General features: G+C 41.5%; 1 protein-coding gene across 1 annotated transcript in view; it reads left to right on the forward strand.

The window, feature by feature from the left end:
- SORCS3 (sortilin-related VPS10 domain containing receptor 3) overlaps window positions 1–22,246 on the forward strand; it is a 624,980-nt gene that overhangs the window by 599,951 nt on the left and 2,783 nt on the right. The window contains exons 21-26 of the mRNA XM_012661662.1: window positions 7,180–7,303; window positions 8,721–8,833; window positions 13,113–13,244; window positions 15,222–15,321; window positions 16,322–16,427; window positions 21,827–21,987. Coding sequence (XP_012517116.1) covers window positions 7,180–7,303; window positions 8,721–8,833; window positions 13,113–13,244; window positions 15,222–15,321; window positions 16,322–16,427; window positions 21,827–21,987 — 736 coding nt within the window. The remainder of the gene's footprint in view (window positions 1–7,179; window positions 7,304–8,720; window positions 8,834–13,112; window positions 13,245–15,221; window positions 15,322–16,321; window positions 16,428–21,826; window positions 21,988–22,246) is intronic.

Genomic DNA, 22,246 nt, shown 5'->3' on the forward strand with positions numbered 1-22,246 from the left:
TTCAAATTAATTTCTTAGTATAGACAACCAATACATTTACATTTCTGGGATTATTATCCACTAGGACAATACATAGGCAGATTATTTAATACAACCCCTATTTGGTAAATTAGAGAAGGTAAGTGTCCTATGTGAGATGAGCATCTCAAGTTCAAATACTTGGTTAGTTGCAGAGCCAGACCTCAAACTTGGGTCTCCTAACTCCCATCTACCACGCACAGTCTGCCAGCTCCAGAACCCTTAGCTGCACCCCTAAAGGTGTTTATCTTCTAGAAGTTACAGGCCCTAAAATCCTGCTTCAAAGACCAGCAGATACACATAGTGAAGGAAAAAGAGAAAATCATTAGGGGAGAAGTTAGGAAGAGGAGGATTTTAAGTTGCTTTCTCCTCTGCGGATGTGAGCGTGTGCCTGTCAATCAGGGAATTCTTTCCTGTTAGTGTTGATTACCTGATGCTCTTTACTGAGAAACTTCTGTGCACAAGGAGAGAAGTTCTTGGCCATTCAGCACAGCTTTACTTAGCAGCCTGCAAGGAACTGAAGATACAATGTTTAATGTTTCTCTACAGTGCCATATTTTCTTTGGGTGCTCTTTCCAAGACCCGAAATGGCATATGATGCCTAATAAGTATTTGATTAAAAGAAAAAGAAAGAAATGGACAAAGCTATTAGGATTCTAATTTCTATTTCTTTAATGATTACCTATGTTAGCATGAACAAATAATTTAATGTGAGTCTCAGTGTCCTTTTCTCTAAAGTGAGGATACTAACATCTAATTCATGAACATCACTGAGCCAATATTTGAAATCTACCCTATATCTCTCTATCTCTCTATTTCTGTCATCTACCTACCTACCTATCTAATCTATGTTATGTCATATTATGAGAGGGTGATTTTTTAAATTACTTGCATTATAGTTTTATTTTTTAAATCGATCATGACCAGAGGTATTCCCTTGGTTAGGAATTTTTATCTATAAGCTTGAGCATGAAATGCTTTACAAATACCCAGGTAGATCTCAGAGGTCTTCCTAGTTGGCTTTTGTTCCTAAAGAACCAAGGGAGTGATATATGAGAGGCAACAGCATAGAGTGGTTTCAGAATAAGACAAACCTAGGTTGGAGTCCAGACAGATTCTTCTCTGCTGTGTGCCTTTAGTCAAACCATTTAAAATCTTGGAGTCTCAGTTTTACTGGTTGTAATGTCTGAGTAATAACGGTAATAACCATGATCAAGAATTGCTGTGATGATTAAGTAAAAAAAGGTATATAAAGCATTTAGAACACATTTAAGCACTTGGAAATATTAGTCACTGTTGTGCTCATCATGTGCATTAATAGCATCTACATCTAGGTGACAAACCTGACTTGGTTCCACAGATTACTGACTTGGTTTCACAGATTAAAAACGGTTGTTCAGTCCATTTGAAAGATATACATTTTTAGGGCTTTTTGCTAATACAATGCCAGAAACACATCAAGGTGACCACAGTGCCCAATAATTGATCTAATGATTTGGATAGCAAATTAATTAATGTCTTTGAGTGTCATAGTGATTTCTGTGATTTTAGAGCTACTTGTTTCTCATCGACTAGCAAAATGACCTATAAAAGGAGCTAATACTAATTCTGAGTGTTTATTCAGAGTACTGGCTGTGTACTAGGCTCTTCATACACATTATTTTATTTAATCATCAGAATATCACTGATGAAAGAGAAATTATCCCATTGTACAGAGAAAACACTTAGGCTAATAACCTTGCAAGGTCATGTGTTACGGATGTTTGTCTGTATCTTCATGTGTGTGTGTGACTAGGTGAAGTAGATAAGTTCACTCATGTAGTTGAATTAATTCAATCTATTGATAAGAATCAATTGACTCACCTACTTTATAACCAGACCTTTGGTTGGTGCTGTTAGGGGTAGAAAAGTATATACAGCATTCCCTCTACTTTCAAGGAGGCTATATTCCAGATGAGGAGGCAAGATGAACATACATGCAATAATTGGTGAGCAAGTCTGACGTGTAAGTAAGTAGAAGTGAGCAAGGAGTCCCGAGATCCCTCTGTAGGCTCCTATACCCACAGACCTATCAGTGGGGGATGTGGAATAGCAATAGCACCTCCCTGGATCTTTTTTAAGAAGCCTGTATTTTGTGCTAGATGTTGTGAGGAATACAAAGCAGTGTAAATTCTATTTGTTGCCTTCAAAACACACATAATCTACTTGAGAATATGAGACTAACATCCGAGAAAAGATCCAAGAAGGTAAGTGAAAGGAATGTAGCATTACTGGCCAAGTAGAGCAGCCTGGGGGTGATGGAGGTGGGCTTCATCGGCCATGGAGTGAGTCACATATGAAATCTGTCCTACACTGGCATGGAAGGAACAGTGGATGTGAGGTGGAGAAGAGAGAAAGGGATTTGTGTGTAAAGGTAAAGCTTTGGGTATGGTTTTCTATGTCGACTAATTCAGCCAAAGTAGAGGATTAATTTGGGCAGGAGCTGGAGAAAAAACTGAAAGGTAGAGAGGATAGATGACAGATGACAGAATGACATAAATGGGTATTTTTTATTTTATCATAGAAACTCTGGTTAAGGATGGGGTGATAGAAGATAGAACCAGATTTGTGGACAGTGATACTTTGGACAGTTACATGCTTTCGAAGTGTGTGTGTGTGTGTGTGTGTGTGTGTGTGCATGTGTGTGTGTGAGGAAAAGTATTTTTTTAACCTGTGAATTTTCACATTAACCCCGTAGTCATAACAGAGCTGCCATACTATTTTGCTTTCTTTCTTTCTTGTCTTTGTGTGTATTTAAGATTTTTACATATTTCTAAACATTGTATATCCACAATTATGTATTCAGCCTTTCCACTTTATATGATAAGCACTTTTCATGCATTGCTATATAATCTCATGTAGGTTTTAAGTAAAGCAAGCATAGTAATTGCATAGTTTGTCCAATTTGAGAATGGCAGCTTTTATCACAGTGTACATTTTATATTGTGAAGATTTTATAATATGCGATATTAACTTGGCTTACTGTGTCTGGGAAGCTGGTGTAGGCTGCATCCAAAGGTTTCCCCACAGCTCCCTGTTCCATTAGTCAAGTAGAAATCTCATAACTAAATAGTCACTCAGAGCTTTGTCGATTTCTCGCTGGGCTCAGTGGATAATATGTGACCTGTCACACATGAGGGGTTCTCTGTGGGGAGGGATGTAGCTCACAGCCTGGGCAGGACATGAGGTATTATTCTAAGGGCCCTTGCTGCGGGCTGGCTCTGCAGCTTGGATGAAGCACAGAGACAGAGAAGTCAATCAGCTGCCTGTTGGATTTGTGGGGCTCTGAAAGGCCAATTTGCTGGGATTAACAGAGGTCTGGCTTAATAAATGTGTCTGCTTGCCTAATATATTTGAGTAAATGAACCTTAAAATACTTGATTTAATTTAGCATTGGGCACCACATATCGGTGGCTGATGAAGAAGTCAAGAATCCCGTTGCGTGTTCCAGCTTGCAAGGAAGGTGAAATCAGCCATGCTGCCATAACAGCTGATGAAAAACAAAAGCAATTTGGAAAACAAAATTAGTTCCTGCCATTTCCCTAGCATGGGAATCTGTAGCTCACCACCCGGGGACCAAGTGTTCCCATTCAGCACAGTTTGTTTGCTGTGGCTCAGTGCCCTGACTGGCTGGCAGGAGGGCACGCACTCTCTTACTTCAGATGGCGTTCCCTCTGTCCTGCAGCACGAACCCCCTGCTGGGACCCTGGATCTCCCAGAGAAGTGGCCAGATGGAGACCAGATCAAATCTGCTGGGACAGGAGGAATTCCACTCCTCTCAGAAGAGGCGCCATTGCTCAGAATAGCACCAGTCCCCCAAGTCTTAAAAAGCACGTACAGATAAAGGAGAAAGGGTGTGTGTGCTGCTGAGAGCTGAAGACGATGACATGGAAGTAGTGAGAGCTCTCTGAAGAGAAGACTATTAAGGGAGAAAAATGCCTACTGGTGAGAGGTGGGAAAAGATGAGAGATGGCTGAGGGCATGAACCTAACTGGAAGGGCCATGTAATGCAGTCGTGGTCAGAGAGAGCGACTCATGGAGTCCGGAAAAATAAAAGCACTTTGATTGCTTCTTGTTTGTAAACTTTTACCCTAGTGTTTCATCATGAAAAACTTCAAAGAGTTGAAAGAATGGTGTAGTAGACATCCACCTTCCCACCACCCTGTGGTCTACCATTACATTTACTATGCTTATCCTATCATATGTCTGTCTGTCCATCCCCGTATTCATCCGTCAGTCTATCTTGATTTTTTGATTCATTTAACAGTAAATGTAAAATATCTATATACTTTGTCCTACATGATTCAGCTTGCAAATCATTAACTATATAGTTCAATATTTCTTTACACCTTTCCCTCATTGGAGTATACAATGTATTAACAATGGAATGCACAAATCTGCAGTGTACACTTACTGAGTTTTGACAAAGACATTCACCTGTGTAAACCAAACTCCTATCAAGGTATACGGTATTACCATCATTCCATAAAGTTTTCTTATCCCCTTTTCAGTCAATTTCCACCCCCAATTCTCAGAACCAACCACTATTCTGTTTTCTCCATCATAGATTAGATTTGCCTGTTCTAGAACTTTAGAAAAATGTAATCATACAGTATAAATTCTTTTGTGTATGGTACTGTTTACATATATATATATATATCAGTATTTGTTAGTTCATATTCACTATATGAATATACTATGGTTCATTTATTCATTTTCCTACTGTTGAATTCCTGGGCTGTTTCTAGTTTTCAGCTGTTATGAATAAGCTCCTATGAGCATTTCGTTTTGTTTTGGTTTTGAACATGTGTTTTCTTTTCTCTTGACTAAATTTCTAGGATTACGGTTGTCAAATCATAAAGTGTGCAATGGTATAACCACTTTGGAAAAAGTTCTTGGAATTTCTTGTCAAATTAAACTTTCTCCTACATGGTTGTAGCATTTTCCATTCCCATCAAAATTGTGTGAGAATTCTAGTTGCTCTGCATCTTCGACATTATTTGGTATTATCATTTTTTAGTATTAGCCATTTTGGGTGTGTAGAAGTACCTTGTTTTCTTTCTGAAGAACGTGACTAAGGTAATGAAGCAGCTGAGGGTTTTCTGAGGGCTAAACCCTACTGTGCTGACCACTAGGAACTAGAAATTTTACCTGAAGCCATTTGTCAATCCCATAGGTTCTCATTGCTGAATGAGTCCTCACAGATCTTCTAAGGCAAACCCTTCATTCAACAGGTAAAGAACTAAGGCATAGAATGGGGACAGACTTTGGTCAAGGTCATTTAAAATAGTATCAGAGCCAGAATTTCAAGTCACTGTTTTGGTTACACTGGGGATGGCAACTCTGTGACACATGTTTTATCTGATTCCATCCCATGATGATTCCTGACATTGCTCCGCTGAGCCCAACTTGACTTCAACTTCTTTCTCAAAGCAGGATTCTAATCAGCCACTATCAGTGCATTGGGTTTTATGTGAATGGCAGAACCTACTTGCACCTCATCATTATTTAATTCAGAAGGGCACATGTTTGTGTGCAACTTCACCCAGCCCTCGGTACGGGGCAGAATGCCTAAACTGTGGAGTTTGCCCTTAGTTAAGGAAAGTAGTGTATCTCTTTCCATTCTCCCTTGCTTCTTTCATTTACCAAACGGAAAAGAAAGGATATCAGAAGCTTAGGGCAATATGTCTAATCCTGCCCAACTCCAGCCATCAGCTTGATCATAAAATAGAGCTATAGAATTTTAAAGCAGAAGAAATTAAATTATTGTTTCAGAGGCCCTGCTGAAAATTCCGAGCTAGAAAGGAATTTCCGTCTTGCAGTGCGGACACCATGTGAATGCTGCATCTTGGAGCCTCTGCAGGGCTCTGTGTGAGTGTGCTGTGCGAGTGCAGGCCCAGACACCCCCCATTAAAGGGCAGCTCCGTGCACCCCCCAACTGGCTGCATTATTGCTCTCTATCCTGTTGTTTCCTGACACACAGAGAGGAGAGAGAGTCTTGTCATCTGCGCTGGTGACATCGCTATCAGCTGCTTTAGACCAACCTCCTATTGTTACATTATCTTACCTTCCAAACAGCAGAGAACTTGTGAGGGCACCACTGTAAGGTGACCACTGAATAATGACTCTACAATCTCAGGATCTGCGCTCTCTTCTCTCCAATAAGCATCTGCTTTTATCAAGATCCTTTTTCCCAGGAAAATAATATAATTACAGTTGACCCTTGAACAACACGAGTCTGAACTGCTTAGGTCCATTTATATATGGATTTTTTTTCAATAAATGCAATCTGCCCTCCATGTCCATCCACTGTTTCCACATCTGCGACCAAATGCTGATCAAAAATACATTTTTGCAGGATTCAAAATCTGCAGATATGGAGGGCCTACTGCAGGATTTGAGAATGTGCAGATTTTGGTATCTGTGGGGATCTCGGAGCCTAACCCACATGGATTCTATATACAACTGTATTACATTTCTCTCTTTGTACTTGAGAAGTTTCTAACTCTTATGATGATCAGGGAGAAAAACAGAAAAAAAAGATTAAAAAATGATCACAAATATGTATGTTGTCCAACCTATTAAAAATGGTAAAAATGCCTTGCAGTAGAAAACACAGATATACTAAAACAGAAAGTCAGTAATCTGACCATGCCTTCAATTTACATACATTTTCTGCTCTGTGAAAAACAATGTGCTTAGGGTGGGCAATACAGAAGTAAATAGCATGTGATCACTATTCTGAAAGGTCTTTTAGTCCATCAATACAGGATGGACATACGAGTGACACCAGATATTGGGGGAGACGAAAAATGATCTCCTATTCCCAGAAGCAACAGAAACAGGTTCTAAAAGCTGCTTCTATGGAACAGAATAACATGCAAAATCCAGGATGTCTAGTCTTATCCTCATCTCTTGGGATTAACATTTTTATAATGTATTCCAAGTATGTTAATACTCTTCCTGGATACTGGAAGAATAATCAGTTTTAGGAAGCTGTATAAAGTTTCTTTTTTTTTTTTTTTTTCCTTTTCCAAGTTGACAGTCTGAGGTTTACAGGGAAGGAAGGAAATAAGATAGCCCAGAGGACTAAATGGGTGTCGTTACTTCTCTGTCTTGTAGCCCCTCATCACCTTGGACAGCAGCATTTCCTTCACATTCCTTGCAGAGGGAACCAACACCATCACTGTCCAGGTGGCCGCTGGGAATGCCCTTATCCAGGACACAAAAGATATCGCAGTTCATGGTGAGCCCTGAGCCCTGAAAATTGTTCTGAGATGCTCCTTCCTCCCCAGCTGATTTCCTCTGCTGACCCTTGTGGCAATCACTGATTGCTTCGGAAATTCCCCAGGCCATAGAAAAATTATGTAGGTCAACAAGAGTCATCCACACCTACCTCCTACCTTGCTCCCAGGTAGAGATTCAGGTTATAAGGCAAGTATGTCACAGACATGTATTTGTTCTCCCCTGTGGAGTGTCTGCATCACAGTCTGTTTGGGGTTCTCATTAGACAGAGACATATATCATAAGCTGAAGGAATGCTAAGCTGGAAAGACTGTCATAGAAGGAGCTAGATCAGATGTCTTGATTAGGTCTCTGCAACATATAGGCAGTACCCACTCTGTGAGAAGGGGACCAGTGATTTCAGAAGCTGGAGGAGTCATGGTCCCTGCCCTTGTAGGACTCATAGCTCAGGTAATGATATTACCTACCCATATGTGGTTTCTCGATTATTGGGGCTTCTAACATCATTGGCTGCAAAGGCTTGATGATAAAGCTAAGAATATAAACTTAGACAATGGCAGGAGAGTGGTGAATAGGGCTGCCATCCTGTTCTCAATCCTGGAGAACCATTCTTGATTATTAGATTTATTTTAAATGAAATTGATCATGGTTCTCCCTCCATGCCACACAACCTCCTCCAGGTCCCTGGACACAGTCACTATCACTGTGGTTTTCTAGAAGGTTGTGGAAAACTGTGTAAGTCTCTGACTCAGACTATATTTCTCTAGCCTCACCTCAGGTGAATTCCTTTCCCCACATCTCTGCAAACTTGTGCTCACCTTCTTCATGGGGCGTTTGAAAGGTTTTATTTTTTAAGCAGACACATTTATTGAAGTATAAATTTTATACAGAAAAGAGCACAAGTGTTTAGCTTCCTGAATTACCACAAAGTGAATAGACATGTGTACTTAACAACCAGGTCAAGAAATTGAACATGAGCCACACTCTAGATACAAAGTTTCCACCTACTTTCTAATTATCTGTGGAAGATTCTAGCACAATGGACAAAAGGGGCTGAGGAAGGAGAAATGAAAGGACTTCATTGTGAATGCTTTTTGCTGGCTTTGTGTGATGCCACCTACAGTAGCAGAAGTCACCTTCTAGAGTTTCACGCCTCTCTTTCATTTCGTATAATATTATTTACAAGAGGAAAGGCTTGAGATCTTAGTGACTAACAAAACTGGTAGGAGCACAAACCTACTTCCAATCCCCAAATTCCGCTTTCTTTCAGCAGCCAAGAAACAAACTGAGAATAAGGGTCTGCCTCATGAAAGAGCAGACACTTCTCCTAAAGCACAGTGATTGTGGAGCCCCTCCCCTATCACACCCCCTCCCTCTTCTCCCTCTCCCAGCCTCACCTGCCACTCTCTCCCCTGCAGAATACTTCCAGTCGCAGCTCTTGTCATTCTCTCCTAACCTGGACTACCACAACCCTGACATTCCTGAGTGGAGGCAAGATATTGGCAATGTCATCAAGCGAGCTCTGGTTAAAGTAAGTTGGCTTTATCTCTGGGTAAGTCTTTGCGAATAAAGAAAAGAACTCAATGGTGTGGTCTGGAACACATTTTCATGGATTAAAACCACCATTCTGCAATTAGACAGAGGTTACTTTTCTGTGAAAACAGAGAGAGAAAGGAAGAATGGAGGGAGTAAAGGAAGGAAGGAGGGAAGGGAAGAAAGAGTAAAGGAAGGAGCAAGGGAGAGGGAGAAGGAGACAGAGGGAGGGAGGGAGAGAGAGAGTCCAGTCCAGTGTTTGAAGATGGAATTTGGCCCAGTGTTTATCTTGAATTTTTCTGAGACAGGGGCTTGATCCCTTTAATGAACCATTCACTGAGTTGATACTCATATCATACACTTGGCTGGCTCTTTGCCCACCAAAGGGGTCTTCTTAACCAGACATTCAGACTCACAAGATTACCATTGGCCATAATGGGGCACTCAGAATGCTATAGGCCGGGAAACAGCATTTCAGCAGGGTGACAGTTATAGGGCTAACTCAAAATCAGCTTTGCCTAGAGAAAGTGAAAGGGTTTGGTTAACTATGTTCTCAGAGCTAGGCACTAGAACATAAGGATGAATAAAACATGGTCAATTCAAATGTAGAAATAAGGCTAATGTGCGACCAGCTCTAAGGTAGAGGTATGGCCGGCTTCTCCAAGAAGCATAGAGAAAAGTGTGAATTACTCTATCCGTGGAAGTGCAGGTTTGGCACAGATTTGCAATTCAATAAATACTTGTTAAACTATTGAAGTGATTTTGAAGGGTCTACTTTAACTGCGTTTTAAAGGATAAATGTTAGTTAACAGGGAAAAAATGGTATCTTTTGGGTAGAATGAACAGCATATTTGCAAAGCATGGACTATTGAAAGAGTACAGCATATTTGGGAAATGACAAGAGTTTGATGCAGCCAATCTATAGGTTATAAGGGAAACTGTGGCTAAAGTTGACCTAGGGTGGTTAGGTCAGATTGGGAAGGGTCTGAGAAGCTACAAGGAGCTTGGCATCTATCCTATAAGCACTGCAAAGTATGAAAAGTATTGTTTTTCTTCTATTATTTAAGGAAGAAAATTCTGCCAATGGATTTATATTTGTCACCCATTCTAGTGGCAGTGCAGAGGAATGGGTGGCTGGGGTGGGAAGGAAACAGGATAGGAAGAGATTTCACAAAAGATGCCTAGTTAGACCACTGCGGGGATCTAGGCCAGAGAACATAAAACCCTGAAGAGGAAAGAGTCAAAGGCTACTTAGGAAGTCGAACAATAGAACTGGTGAGTAATAAAATGTGGTGTGAATGAGAGGAGGGAGAAGCTTTCTGATTACAAGAGTCTGAAGGAGATGACCTTGTCATTAATCGAGATGAGCATTATGTAGGAGAAACATGCTTGGGAAACAACAGTGGCTCAGCCTTTCCAATGTTAAGTTGGAACATCCGAGAAGAACAATGGGGTAAAGAGGACCAGGAGAGTTGAAAAGATGGGTCTGCAGATGAAGCACAGAGGTGCAACCTGGAGGTAGAGAGGTGAGAGCTGAGGCCATGGAGGCTGTCAGGCTCCCCAGGGCGGGGGCAGATGTGACTGCAGATGCTCCCCGAGGCTGAGGAGAAAGATGCAGGAAGGGCATGGAGAAGGAGCCGACAGAAAGGAAGGAGAATAGGTAACAGAGAAGGATTTCAGAGCATTCCTGTGGGGAGTTGTCTGTAAGAGTAACTAGAAATCTCTTTGCAAAGAGATTGTTCATAGAAAGAGATGAAAATGAGATTTCTGTGTATGCTGTCTTAGTCTGTTTGGGCTGCTTTAACAAGATACCATAAACTGGTGGCTTATAAAAAACGGAAGTTTATTTCTTATAATTCTGGAGGCTTGGAAGTCTAAAGTCAAGGTTCCAGCAGATTGGATGTCTGGTGAGGGCCCGTTTCCTGGTTCACAGATGGCACCTTCTTGCTGTGCCCTCGCATGGTGGAAAGGGCGAGGCAGCTCTCTGGGGTCTCTTTTGCAAGGACTCTGATCCAATTCATGCGGGCTCTGCTCTCCCAACCTAATCACCTCTCAAAGGCTCCACGCTGATGCCATCACACTGATGATGAGGTTTCAACATAGGAATTTCGGGTGAGGGGGGCACAAATATTCAGACCATAGCATATGTCTTTGAGTGTGAGGCATCCAGAATTATATTTTGTATGGTTGCATTTATTAGAAACTTGCTAGCTTTTAAAGACATAACTTGGCAATCGTAATACTACTACTACTAAGTAATAATAATCAATCATGTCATTTGATTCGTATGCCTCAAATCTCACGAGGACTGATCATTCACAAGTCCCTTTGGAAGGGACTAAGTGAATCTAGATACACGACTCCACGGTTCTTCCAAAGTCCTTGACTGACTGAGGCTTCCTGAGACTACTCTTTCCTGAGACAAAGGGTCACTCAGCCAAGGCACTAATAGGCTTGCCCCCTTCACTCCACTGGGTGATTCTCTGCATTTTGCCCCTAAGTCTGGTGTCCTGAGACTTGCCTTCCCTGGAAGGTTAGGATAAGACCTCCCTGCCCCATGACTTGAGCAGCACTGAGACTTCCAGCTCTTCGAGGGTCATGTCCCCCAGCAGGAATACTGAGGCATATTGCAAACCATCTTGGGGTTCCGAAAGGATGCCTTGACAGCTAGTGGACTTTTTAGGCTTCTGACTCGTGCTGCTTATCTCCCTGCAGGCTGGCTTTCTTACTTTTCTCACATCCATCCCTGAGAATGAACTCCGATGTCTAAGCCTAGTTCCACCTAGGGATCAGAGCTGAGAAAATGGGAAAAAACGAACCCCTTTGTTTCTATTCAATTCATCAAGCATCTTTTGGAACAGTGAGGTAGCCACAAAGACCCCCGGGAATGCTTGGGCAAGCACACAGTAAGAACCTATCAGAGAAAAGACTGCACCTGCTAGATGTAATCGTGTGTCACAGTGGACATGATCTATGTCCCTGAATTGTGGTGGACATGGAAATCCGGTAGTAACTGGGGTGGGAGTCTGAAGTGGAGGAGATCACTGAGGGCAGAGGTGGTCACAGAGGACTCCCTGGAGGAGGTAGGCATTTCAGCTGAACCACAAATGATGACTACATATCATATTTGGCAGAAGAGGTGTTGTTCTGGATAAAAGATCTTCAGGAGGCACATAGGAAAGAATAAGCATTCTCCTTACAGGGGGAGAACTCACAGTCCTGTTTTCTTTAAGAATTCACCTTCAGACAGAAGCTTACTTTTAGGTTTTTATTGCAAAAGCAATATAATCCTTTTACTAAGCACTCAGAAATAGAAAAATTCACTCATAATCTCAGCCTCTTAACAAATTTTAGTATTTTTTTATTTTCTCTTCTGTACATTTGGATTTTTATGGCGTTGTAACCCAAGCAATGTAAGGAAGTAGATCCGAGGGCAGCTATCAGAAGTATTTTTCCACGTTGCTTCGTAGTACTCATTATCATCTCAATGACAGAATAATATTCTATCAGGTATTAAATAAATACCAGTATTTATTTAATTTTTTGAATACTTGAGTTTTTCCCATTCATTTGCTATTATAAATAATGTTGTGAGTATTTTTTCCTCCATATGGCTTTTCCTGTGTTTCCAATCATGTCTTTAGGACAACCTTGCCAAGTTACACTTACTGAATGAAGGGTATGCATATTTTTATGGCCTTAAAGTAAGTCTTTTGGAAAACGAATTGGCAATATGTATCAATTTTTAATGCTATCAGCACCAAATGAGGGAACCTCCTTCACTGCAGCCTCACCAATATTAGCTATTAAAGTTAAAAAAAAAAATCCTGCTTTCATAAGTGAAAACAAGTGCTGCTCTGCTTTCTTTAAATTTGCATCTTTCCCTGTTTGTTTATGACTCTTTATTCCTCATTTGCAGCCAGTCTGTGTTTTAGCTAGAAGCTCTGGTTCTCTTAGTGCAGAAAAATGAAAAATATGGAAGAAACTTTTGCAAATGTTCTCAGCAAATAATGCTTTGAAAATCATTTGTGATACTATTTTAATTTCTGTAAAAAATGTGTATCAGAGCAGAGGGGGTAGTGAAACTAATAATCCTTTACCTAGCAGATCTAGAGGAAAACAGAAAGAAAGCCTGGATGTATATTGGAGCCTGTGCCTAAAATGCTGCATTTAAAAAACGTACACGAACCCTCTAGCTGTGCACTCTGCTCCTTGTTACTGATCTGGGGAAGGCCGGCTCTCCCAGGACCTCACTCTTTGTCTAAACATCTTTGCAGGTAACCAGCGTCCCGGAAGACCAGATCCTGGTTGCCGTGTTCCCTGGCCTCCCCACTTCAGCAGAGCTGTTCATCCTCCCTCCCAAGAACCTGACAGAGAGGAGGAAAGGCAACGAAGGGGACCTGGAACAAGTAAGTGGAAGCAAATGCTGCTGGGATCCTTGCTATATCCGACACTTGAAGGGGGCACAAAGCTGTTTCCAGCCAGAAAGGGAGACAGGGTCTCTCCCATTGCCCCACCAGCCTGTCAGTCTTTGCTCAACACCCAGGGTTTTGAAGAACAGTCAGCCTTACCCAGAATACACACAAATGCAAATTGACTGGAGCATTCAGTTACCCAGGAAGGAGAGGCGCCCCAAGGTCATCCATCCCAATGGCTAGCAGCCCTGCACCTGGCTCGTGTCTCCCTCCTAGTGACCCCTCCTGGGGTGAGGCAGGGAGGCAGCAGAGAAAGGGGCTGGGATTTGAGTTGCTCTACTTGTTCTTGGGACTATGTGCTTGTTGTTTTTAAACTGCACTGGCCCTAGAGATCCTAGCCAATTTAAGCTCTGATTCTGGGCAGAAAATGAACTACTTTTAAACACGTTTCTTTGGAGAAGGATGGTTTGCCTCATCTTGCTTTGATCAAGGAAACAGTCTTTCCAAAAGGGATTGTGATTTACTGTTCTTATCAAATGGGCACATAGATCTATACTGTGATCTGCACACTTCTCTGTAAGTAAAGGAAATGGCCAGTCTGGTGTTTCTCCCTCTCGCTGCCTGCTCCTCCTGGGGTCCTATTGACCACACTCTGTTTCACCCTTCCCTCCCTTCCCATGATGCTAAGTCAGGAAAAGTGGAAGTAAGTGAGAATGAGCCTGCAGGAAATCAGCATGAATCAAACACATTTGCTCCCGTACAAGGTAATCTCTGTACAGACATTGTCTGTGCCCTAACGGTCTTCACCTGGCCATCACCCTGTCCCCATCTCAATCCACAGTCCTCGAGCAGCACAGATGCGATGGCAGTTTCTCTGGAAAATGACACAGTCCCTTCCATTGCAGGGTTGCATATTGAAGTTGGCCAGAAATAAATTCAGCTTCTCCATGCATACATCACTTTTACAAGACCTCTTTATTCTGAAATAGCAAGTGGCATGTGTGAACTATATTTGGAAGCTACAATATCCATCCATTTAGATAAATAGGTAATTACGGTGATGAATAGCAGCTGTGATATTAAGGCGCGTACAGCGAGATAAGAGTTAGGGACAACAGGCTAAGTCTGCCTCGGCTTTCATGTGGGAATTACAGAGTGATTAAATCGATGTTATGTGTTCTGAGACTTGCCGGCGAAAAGTAAAGAGGAAAAATTATCCCATAAAAAGGAGGCAGCTTCTGCTTTGATGTTTGCCTCCCATTGTCTCTAAGATAGAAAAGCAGAGGGCTGGGCTGGGGGTGTATGTGCCTGCTTTAATCCTTGTGGGGGCCTCCATCCCTGTGTGGATTACTTGATCAGATTAAAGAGCTAATGATGGGTTGACTTTCTTTCACTGGAACCCATAACAGATCTTCTTACGGTAGATGATAAAGGCGTGGATGAAAGAACACTGGACTAGGAGTTGAATGAAACGCCTAAGCCTGTTGTAGCTCTACTTTACCAGATGATTATGGGCACCCCTCTTTCTGTCTCACTTCCCTCTCCAGAATAAGCAGATAAGACAAACTACAGTCATCCCTCCATATACATGGGAGATTGGTTCCAGAATCCTCGCATATACCAAAATCCACACATATTCAAGTCCTGTAGTTGGCCCTGCAGAACCCACATATATGAAAAGTCAGGCCTCTGTATGCATGTTTCTCATCCCTTGAATACTATATTTTCTATCCATGTTAAGTTGAAAAAAATCTACGTATGAAAGGACCTGGACAGTTCAAACCCATGTTGTTCAAGGGCCAGTTGTACTTCCTTGGTTTCACAAGGCTCCAAGAACCAAATTGATAAAGATATTCTGACATCCTGTTTCCTGATTGAACATGGTCATTTTTTACCTGTTAACCTTCTCTCTGGTTTCTTACCCCATGAGGGAGCATCATCACATGTCTCTCTCTCTTATTTTTTTTTCAGATTGTAGAGACACTATTTAATGCTCTAAACCAAAATTTGATCCAGTTCGAGCTGAAGCCAGGGGTTCAAGTCATTGTGTACGTCACACAGCTGACATTAGGTGAGTGCCGCTGGGAATCAAGGGAAAACGATATGATGATCTGTTATCCCAGAGAGAAACTGGAGGAGATAATCACCAAACACTTCACTTTGGAGGAGGGCCCTTCCGTGTAGTGACAGTTCAGAAAGATTAGTCACTTATATCTCCCTGGAGGAACCCTGCGGCTGTGGCAGGAAGACTGTGTGAGGAGTGAGTTTGCCATTAAATCCCTAGATAGCTTTGGAGAAAACCTACAATTTCTTTGGGTCTTTGGGTCTCTATATATTTATTCATTTATTTATTATTCATTATTTGTCTGTAATAGTGGGATTACATTGAGTAGTCCTCAAGCTCTCTTCATTTCAATGATTTTTTTTTTATTTCATGAATCTTAGATGGGAGACCAGATAATATAACTTTAAAACCCCCTTCCAATTTACAATGTGTGAGTCTAAGTAGCAACAGGGAGAAGCTCTAGTTGGTATATTTATGATAGGATTAAAAAAGGCATGTCCCATTAGGCATCTACTGCTGGCTCTCTGGGAGAGTTTGTTTGCCAAATGGTTTTTATTAATGTAAGACTTTTCAGATGTGGAAGTCCAGCTATGCCCATCCAGTGGTGTCCTACCTACCCGAACATCATGGAGGAAGAGAATGAAACTCTGCATTATATTTAACCCAAAAGTTAGTGGGCTGCCTGTAATCATGCTGGCTGGCACACAGGCTGTCCAGGAAAAAGAGCATTTGAGCCCTTCTTTCGTTCCCCTCAGCCAGGCACACATTGTTCTATTTACACCAAAAACAACAAGTTTCCCCAGGAAGAACAGAGGAGTTTACTTTCCCTAACAAGCTGTCATTGGGGATATCATTCTCATCACTGGAGCCAGGTTTCCTGTGCCCAGAGAGCTCTCAGGGTAATTGGAGACTGGCCATAGGATGGAGACCTGTGGTCTCCTCTCTCCAGTGGGTACTCCCTCCAGCTAATAGCTTCCAAGTGAGTATGTCTGTTCTTTCCTCCTAGCTCCATTGGTGGACTCCAGTGCTGGGCATAGCAGCTCAGCCATGCTTATGCTCTTGTCAGTGGTGTTTGTCGGCCTGGCTGTGTTTTTGATCTACAAGTTTAAAAGGTATGTGCTTAATTTAGATCTTGAGCTGGGTTCATTACAGATGATTCTCCCTATAACCAACTTTCCTAAACTCATCTTAGGAATTTGATTTTAATTCTCCTTGAAGCTCTGTTGACATTGGGGAAAACCAGAAATAGTTGAGGGTCAGAGGGAATAAATGGGTTTAAGAATCAGAACTCCATCCAATTTATAGGTATAATGAGTTGGGTAAATCCAGTTTGAGCTGAAGCCAGGGGTTCAAGTCATCATGTACGTCACACCGCTGACATTAGGTGAGTGCCACTGGGAATCAGGGGAAAATGGATATGATGATCTGTTATCCCTAGCCTATGAAATTAATTTATTCTCTTCAAGAGAAGGGTTAGGAGTTTTCAAACCTCAACTCAATTTCTAAAATAAGGTCTCAAATAGTCAGAAGATCTCTTTATACAGGTCAAATCTCCATTCAAGGTGGTTAAGTAGAGAAAATGCAGCTAAAATATGATACATGTACAGACACACACATGCATTTTCATATCTCCCTTTGCAGCTATCCAGTATCTCTGTTTAAAGGTACATGCTAAAAATATTCAACCTTCCTCCCTCTCCCTATTTTTCCTGTTCCAAAGAGAAATTGATCAGGAAAACTAAACTCCACACATATTCATAAATTATTTTTAAAAGCCACAGGAGAGGTGGTATAATAAGATACTTATTACAAAAAATGAATTGAAATCAACATTCTGTACCAATATTTAAACTATGTAATACTCCTACCAGGAAGTGTACTGGCTAAGAATACGAACTCTGAAATCTGACAGATCTAATTTTAACTTTTAGAATTTGTAACCTTGGGCAATAGTATTTGTATCTGTAAGCCCTAATTTCCTCATCAGTAAAATGAAGATAAAAATAATACTTTATAGGTTTGCTATATGATTGAAATGTCATAATATCTATAATATATACTAAATAATCGACAAAGCTAAGCTAGTATAAATAACAAAGAACATGTCTTCCAAAGATACCTTCTGTGTCATAAACTGGGACATAGTAGGTTCTCAAAAATTTTATCAGTGGCATAAAGATGTTCTTCTGAGGAATCCTGGGTGAAGTAAAAATATTATTATTGTCATATAAATTTTGAAAGCACCACTTGGTCCTGGGAATCTTTCTAGGCCCTGAAGGTGATGCTTTTAGGCTTTGGTGGAGACCAGTGGTAAAGGACTGTTCCTGTCCTCTTCCTTCATGCTTAGGTCTCTGGTAGGGGGTATCTCAGTTACTTAAAAATACCAATTTTACTCAATATACCTCTCAGCATTAGCCACAACAGCAGAAATCCTATCAACACCCTCCATGCCCACTAGAAGGACAGAGATTTACTTCCCTACTCGATTTATAGACCAGTATGTAAGTTCATGTCCTCTTGGATCAAGATTTTGTCAACCCACCTGTCCCTGCTCCCTTTGAAGAGAGGAAAAACCTTTACATCACAACTAGAGAGAAAAGGCTCAATTTGCAAACAATCTGGTTAAGGCAACACCCATTCATAGATGTACTTCCATTATATGCAGAGAACATTTTCACTTTTGACTTGTCCAAGGATTTGATTGTGGGGAAGCCTGGTGGTTGCTGGGGCTTGAAAATCAACTAAACCAAATGTGTCACCTCTGGCTCCTACGACTCTGTAGTTGCTAAGGATAAGGGCCAATCGCAGTCCTGCAAAGAAGCATTTGTGTCAGGTGGCTCCAAAGCAAGGACACTGAAGGATCACTTGTCCTATGACTTGAAAAGTTTCTGTACCTTTATAAATATGTTTAAACTTCCTAGACGGTCAATTCATTAGTGTAGGCATCTCTAAACATGTACACTTTAATACATGAATCCATGCCAGGTAATGGCATCTCTGAACTATTCGACCTTTATATGTCCTCATTATCGGCCAACCCTTTCTAAGTTCCTGACGGTGGATCATGTAGCTAAGGCTACAGAAAACAAACACCAATCAAACTGGATAACAGCAGCGTCAGCTAAGAGTAACCAGTCGTCAGTTAACCTTTATTTTTCTGGCCCCTTTTTCAGGACGTTTTCTTCCCAGTGCTCAAGCCCTTTGTTAGAGATTCTGTTGGATTTTCTTTTATTTCTTTGGCTTCCTTTTCCTCCCTATCACATGGTACCCCAGTGACGGCTACATGGAGGGTGCCTGGTTTGCAGCAAGTAACGATCAGGTTCCCAGCTGGGGTTCCCAGAGTCTCCTTTGCTTCTTTCATTACTGTACAGTGGAACTTCTGCAACAATAAAAATGCTCTATAGTCTGTACTAATATAGTAGCCACTAGTGTGACTGAGGAACCGAATTTTAATTATACTTAACTTTAATTAATTTAAATGTAAATAGTTAGTAAATGCTCTGTTGAACAGCACAGTGGGCTTTCTGTTCTGTGTCCAGATCACTGGCCATTCTGAGTTTCAGATCCCAAACTTCCTCTCTGTAATTGCCAGCTTTAACTCATGAAACCATTCATTCATTCAACAAATATTTATTGAGTGCCTGCTGTGTGCCAGACACTGAAAATGATCTCAATGTCCCAAGTGGTCACTTAGCAATGAGAAGGAGAATAGAATTACCATGAGCCTCAAGCTTCCTTTAGGTAAATATCACCCTGCCTCTCCCAGTCCGGCTTGCTCTTGGATGGTGACTGCTATTTTCCAATGTCTCCTGCCATATGATTGACATGGCTTTTAATTTCTGAAAAATGCCTAACAAGACATACTTTCTTTCCATAACTGTAGATCTGCTTTTTCTGGTTATCCAAGAGAATGTTTCAGCTTTTATATTCCTTGCAGCCATTTCTTCAGTAGGGCTTTCATTACCATCCAAAGCCTACTTCGCTCTCTCTAAATTTCCTCCCACAGGCTTCTAACATTCATGATAGCTGGAGCAAACAAATACAAATTGCAGTTGGTTTTGGTTTTCATCTTTTTAAAATTTTTGTGGGGAGACGGGCCTATCCATATTACACCTCTTATTTAAACCTATATGAATATATGGTCCAAGACATATCTCTTGATCGCCTCATTTCCTACCTTTCTCATATGCAAAAGCGGGGTTCAGACTTGACTTACATTCTTGACAGTCCTACAAGTGGATGTGTAAAGAAATGAAAGCAACCTTACCATTTTTTAAAATGCCACAAATTGTGATATAAAATTTATTCCCTTCCAACCATCTATGTGAAAAAGATGAAAAATATGCAGTTTTTAGATGTGTGAACAATCTTTATAGGGGTAAGTTTATCCAAATCCCCATAGATATCATTAGGAAAGCAGGAAAGGGGAGGCAGCGAGCCCTGGTTACCACTCTGAAGTACACAGACCTGTGTGATTAGGAATGGTTTGACCACCCCAGCACCTCCTCAATATTACAATCGATCACACCATTCAGGAGCAATGCATTTTGTTATGATTGGAAGGAATCTAAGTCATTAAACTGCATTTCTATCTAGATAAAAAGAAAGTAAGGGCCAACATGAATTTTTAATCGCACACATTCAGAGAGCCTGCTGTCTGCTGCCTCACACACATTCTATTCAGTTAACGTTCTTGTAAATTATATTAAACTAGTTTAGACCAGTAAGCATTGTGGGTTCACCTCCCTTCATGTATGGAAAGCAAACATTAAAGACATTAAAACCGAACATAAAGGAAAGATAGAAAACTACTGCATGTTTTAAACCTATTTTCAGATTTTTTTCTTCTGAATTAGCCACAGGAAAATGTTATTACATATTTCAGCATTCTGGGTCGTTTGGGGTTAGTGTGGGGAGGGGAATATAGAAGTCTGAAAATAGCACTGGCTGGCACTGGGACAACAGGGTGATTCTCCCTTAGAAATGCATGGTATGGCCTGGATGGAGGTGGATGTCAGATGTCCCAAATTTTAATGACATCTGTGCCAGTAATTGGCTTCTTGAAATGTCTGGACTTTAGTCCAATTTTTCCCCATCCTTTGATGAGGTAAGAGGGGTCTCTTCTAGAAGTGATACTCTAAGATAAAGATGTAGTGTTTTTATTGAAGAATGTGGTAAAATAGAAAGAGCACAGGTTTTGAGGTCATTTATTCAATAAACGCTTAATGAATGTAAACCGTGTGCCAAGCACTGTGCTAAATGAAGTGTATAGCAGTGAAGATGGAAAACCCAAATGGGGTTTTTAGCCTACTGGGAGAGAGAGACAGAAAACAAGTCAATAAACATTGCCTATTACATCACCTTAAACCAACGCCTTATTTATCTCTTTTGCAGATGTTATCCCTGATTATATATCTATAACGGGGGAGGTTGGGTGGTCAGGGGAGGCCTCTTAGAGATGACACATAAGCCAAGCTCTGAAGGAGAAGAGCGGAGGGAATTGTGTTACAGGCAGAGGGAACACTTGATTCAAAGTCCCCAAGATGTGGAAGAGCTTCATGTGCTAGAGTTTGACAACTCAGAATTTGGGTCTCCAGCCAACCACAAGCATTAGCCTCACGTGGGAGCTTGGCAGAAATGCAGAATCTCAACCTATCCAGTCCAGACCTGGAGAGTCACAATTCATATTTTAACAATGACTCTGGGTGATGCCTAAGCACACTGAAGTTTGAGAAGTGCTGGGTGAGATGAATTCAAAGGAGACCTCAGAGGCTGGAACACAGTGGCTCAGCAGATGGTGGAGATGGGTCAGCAGACCAATACCCTGAGATTTCAATCTGAACTACTCCTCCAGCCCCAAGCCAACCTGCCTTGTGTTTCCAAATCCACTACTTTTGTGTCTTTGAAGGGAGTTATTTAGCTTCTCTTAATTCTCTCTACAATCCTTTAAAAAAAAATCTGTTATCCCTATTGAACAGATGAGGAAATGGACTCTCAAAGTATTTAAGATAGTTGGTCCATAAGTGGTGCTTTGAAAATTGTAACAATGGCTATGAGTCTATTATTCCTTAGCTATTCATAAAAGAAGCCAATGTGAATTGATTAAACTGGTGCAATCTTAGAAAAAGATGTCTTTTCACTGTGTACAAACCTATGAGTCTCAAAGTCCAGCTCCTTTAAAAACTTAGTAACAGGTAAATATTTTAAGGGTTTTAGTGCCTAATCGACCAGCAGCATTGCCCTTTTGTTTATACCTGCTTGGCTTTTACGCCAGCAGAAGGTGCATTTCTCGGGAAGTTCTGTGGTTATAGCTTCCCTGGGCATTTGGGTCTCTGGATGGCCTTGTGTTCTTTGCCTTCAGGACCACAGTATCCCTGGGTGACCCATACCTTCCCCTGCCGTTGGCTCTTCCTGTTAATAGCTTATTCCTCTCCTCTCACCCAGGATTTCCAATTGCCTGAGTTTGGCGTGCCCTGTGATCTTAATCTGATTTTACTCCTGCCTCATGTAGGAAAATCCCCTGGATTAACATCTATGCTCAAGTCCAACATGACAAGGAGCAGGAGATGATTGGGTCAGTGAGCCAAAGTGAAAACGCCCCCAAAATCACACTCAGTGACTTCACCGAGCCTGAGGAGCTGCTGGACAAAGAGCTGGACACCCGGGTCATAGGTATGTGTGCCTGTACCACCAAGCTCCTGTGTCCTCTGTCTCCCAACGCTAGGTCCCACTTTGCCCCTGCTAGACAGTGCTGGACTGGAGGGTGAGGACAAGCACATGGCTATGGTGATGAAATCATGTTTGAAAATTTGTCTGCCACCTCTGGCCACATGAAATTGGCAGATATTTTTTCCCTTAAAAGTCAATCAAGGCCAGGCACAGTGGCTCACACCTGTAATCCTAGCACTCTGGGAGGCCGAGGCGGGCGGAT

The sequence above is a fragment of the Propithecus coquereli genome, unplaced genomic scaffold (genome assembly GCF_000956105.1).
Source record: "Propithecus coquereli isolate 6110/MARCELLA unplaced genomic scaffold, Pcoq_1.0 Scaffold73, whole genome shotgun sequence".
NCBI classification, from domain to species: Eukaryota; Metazoa; Chordata; class Mammalia; order Primates; family Indriidae; genus Propithecus; species Propithecus coquereli.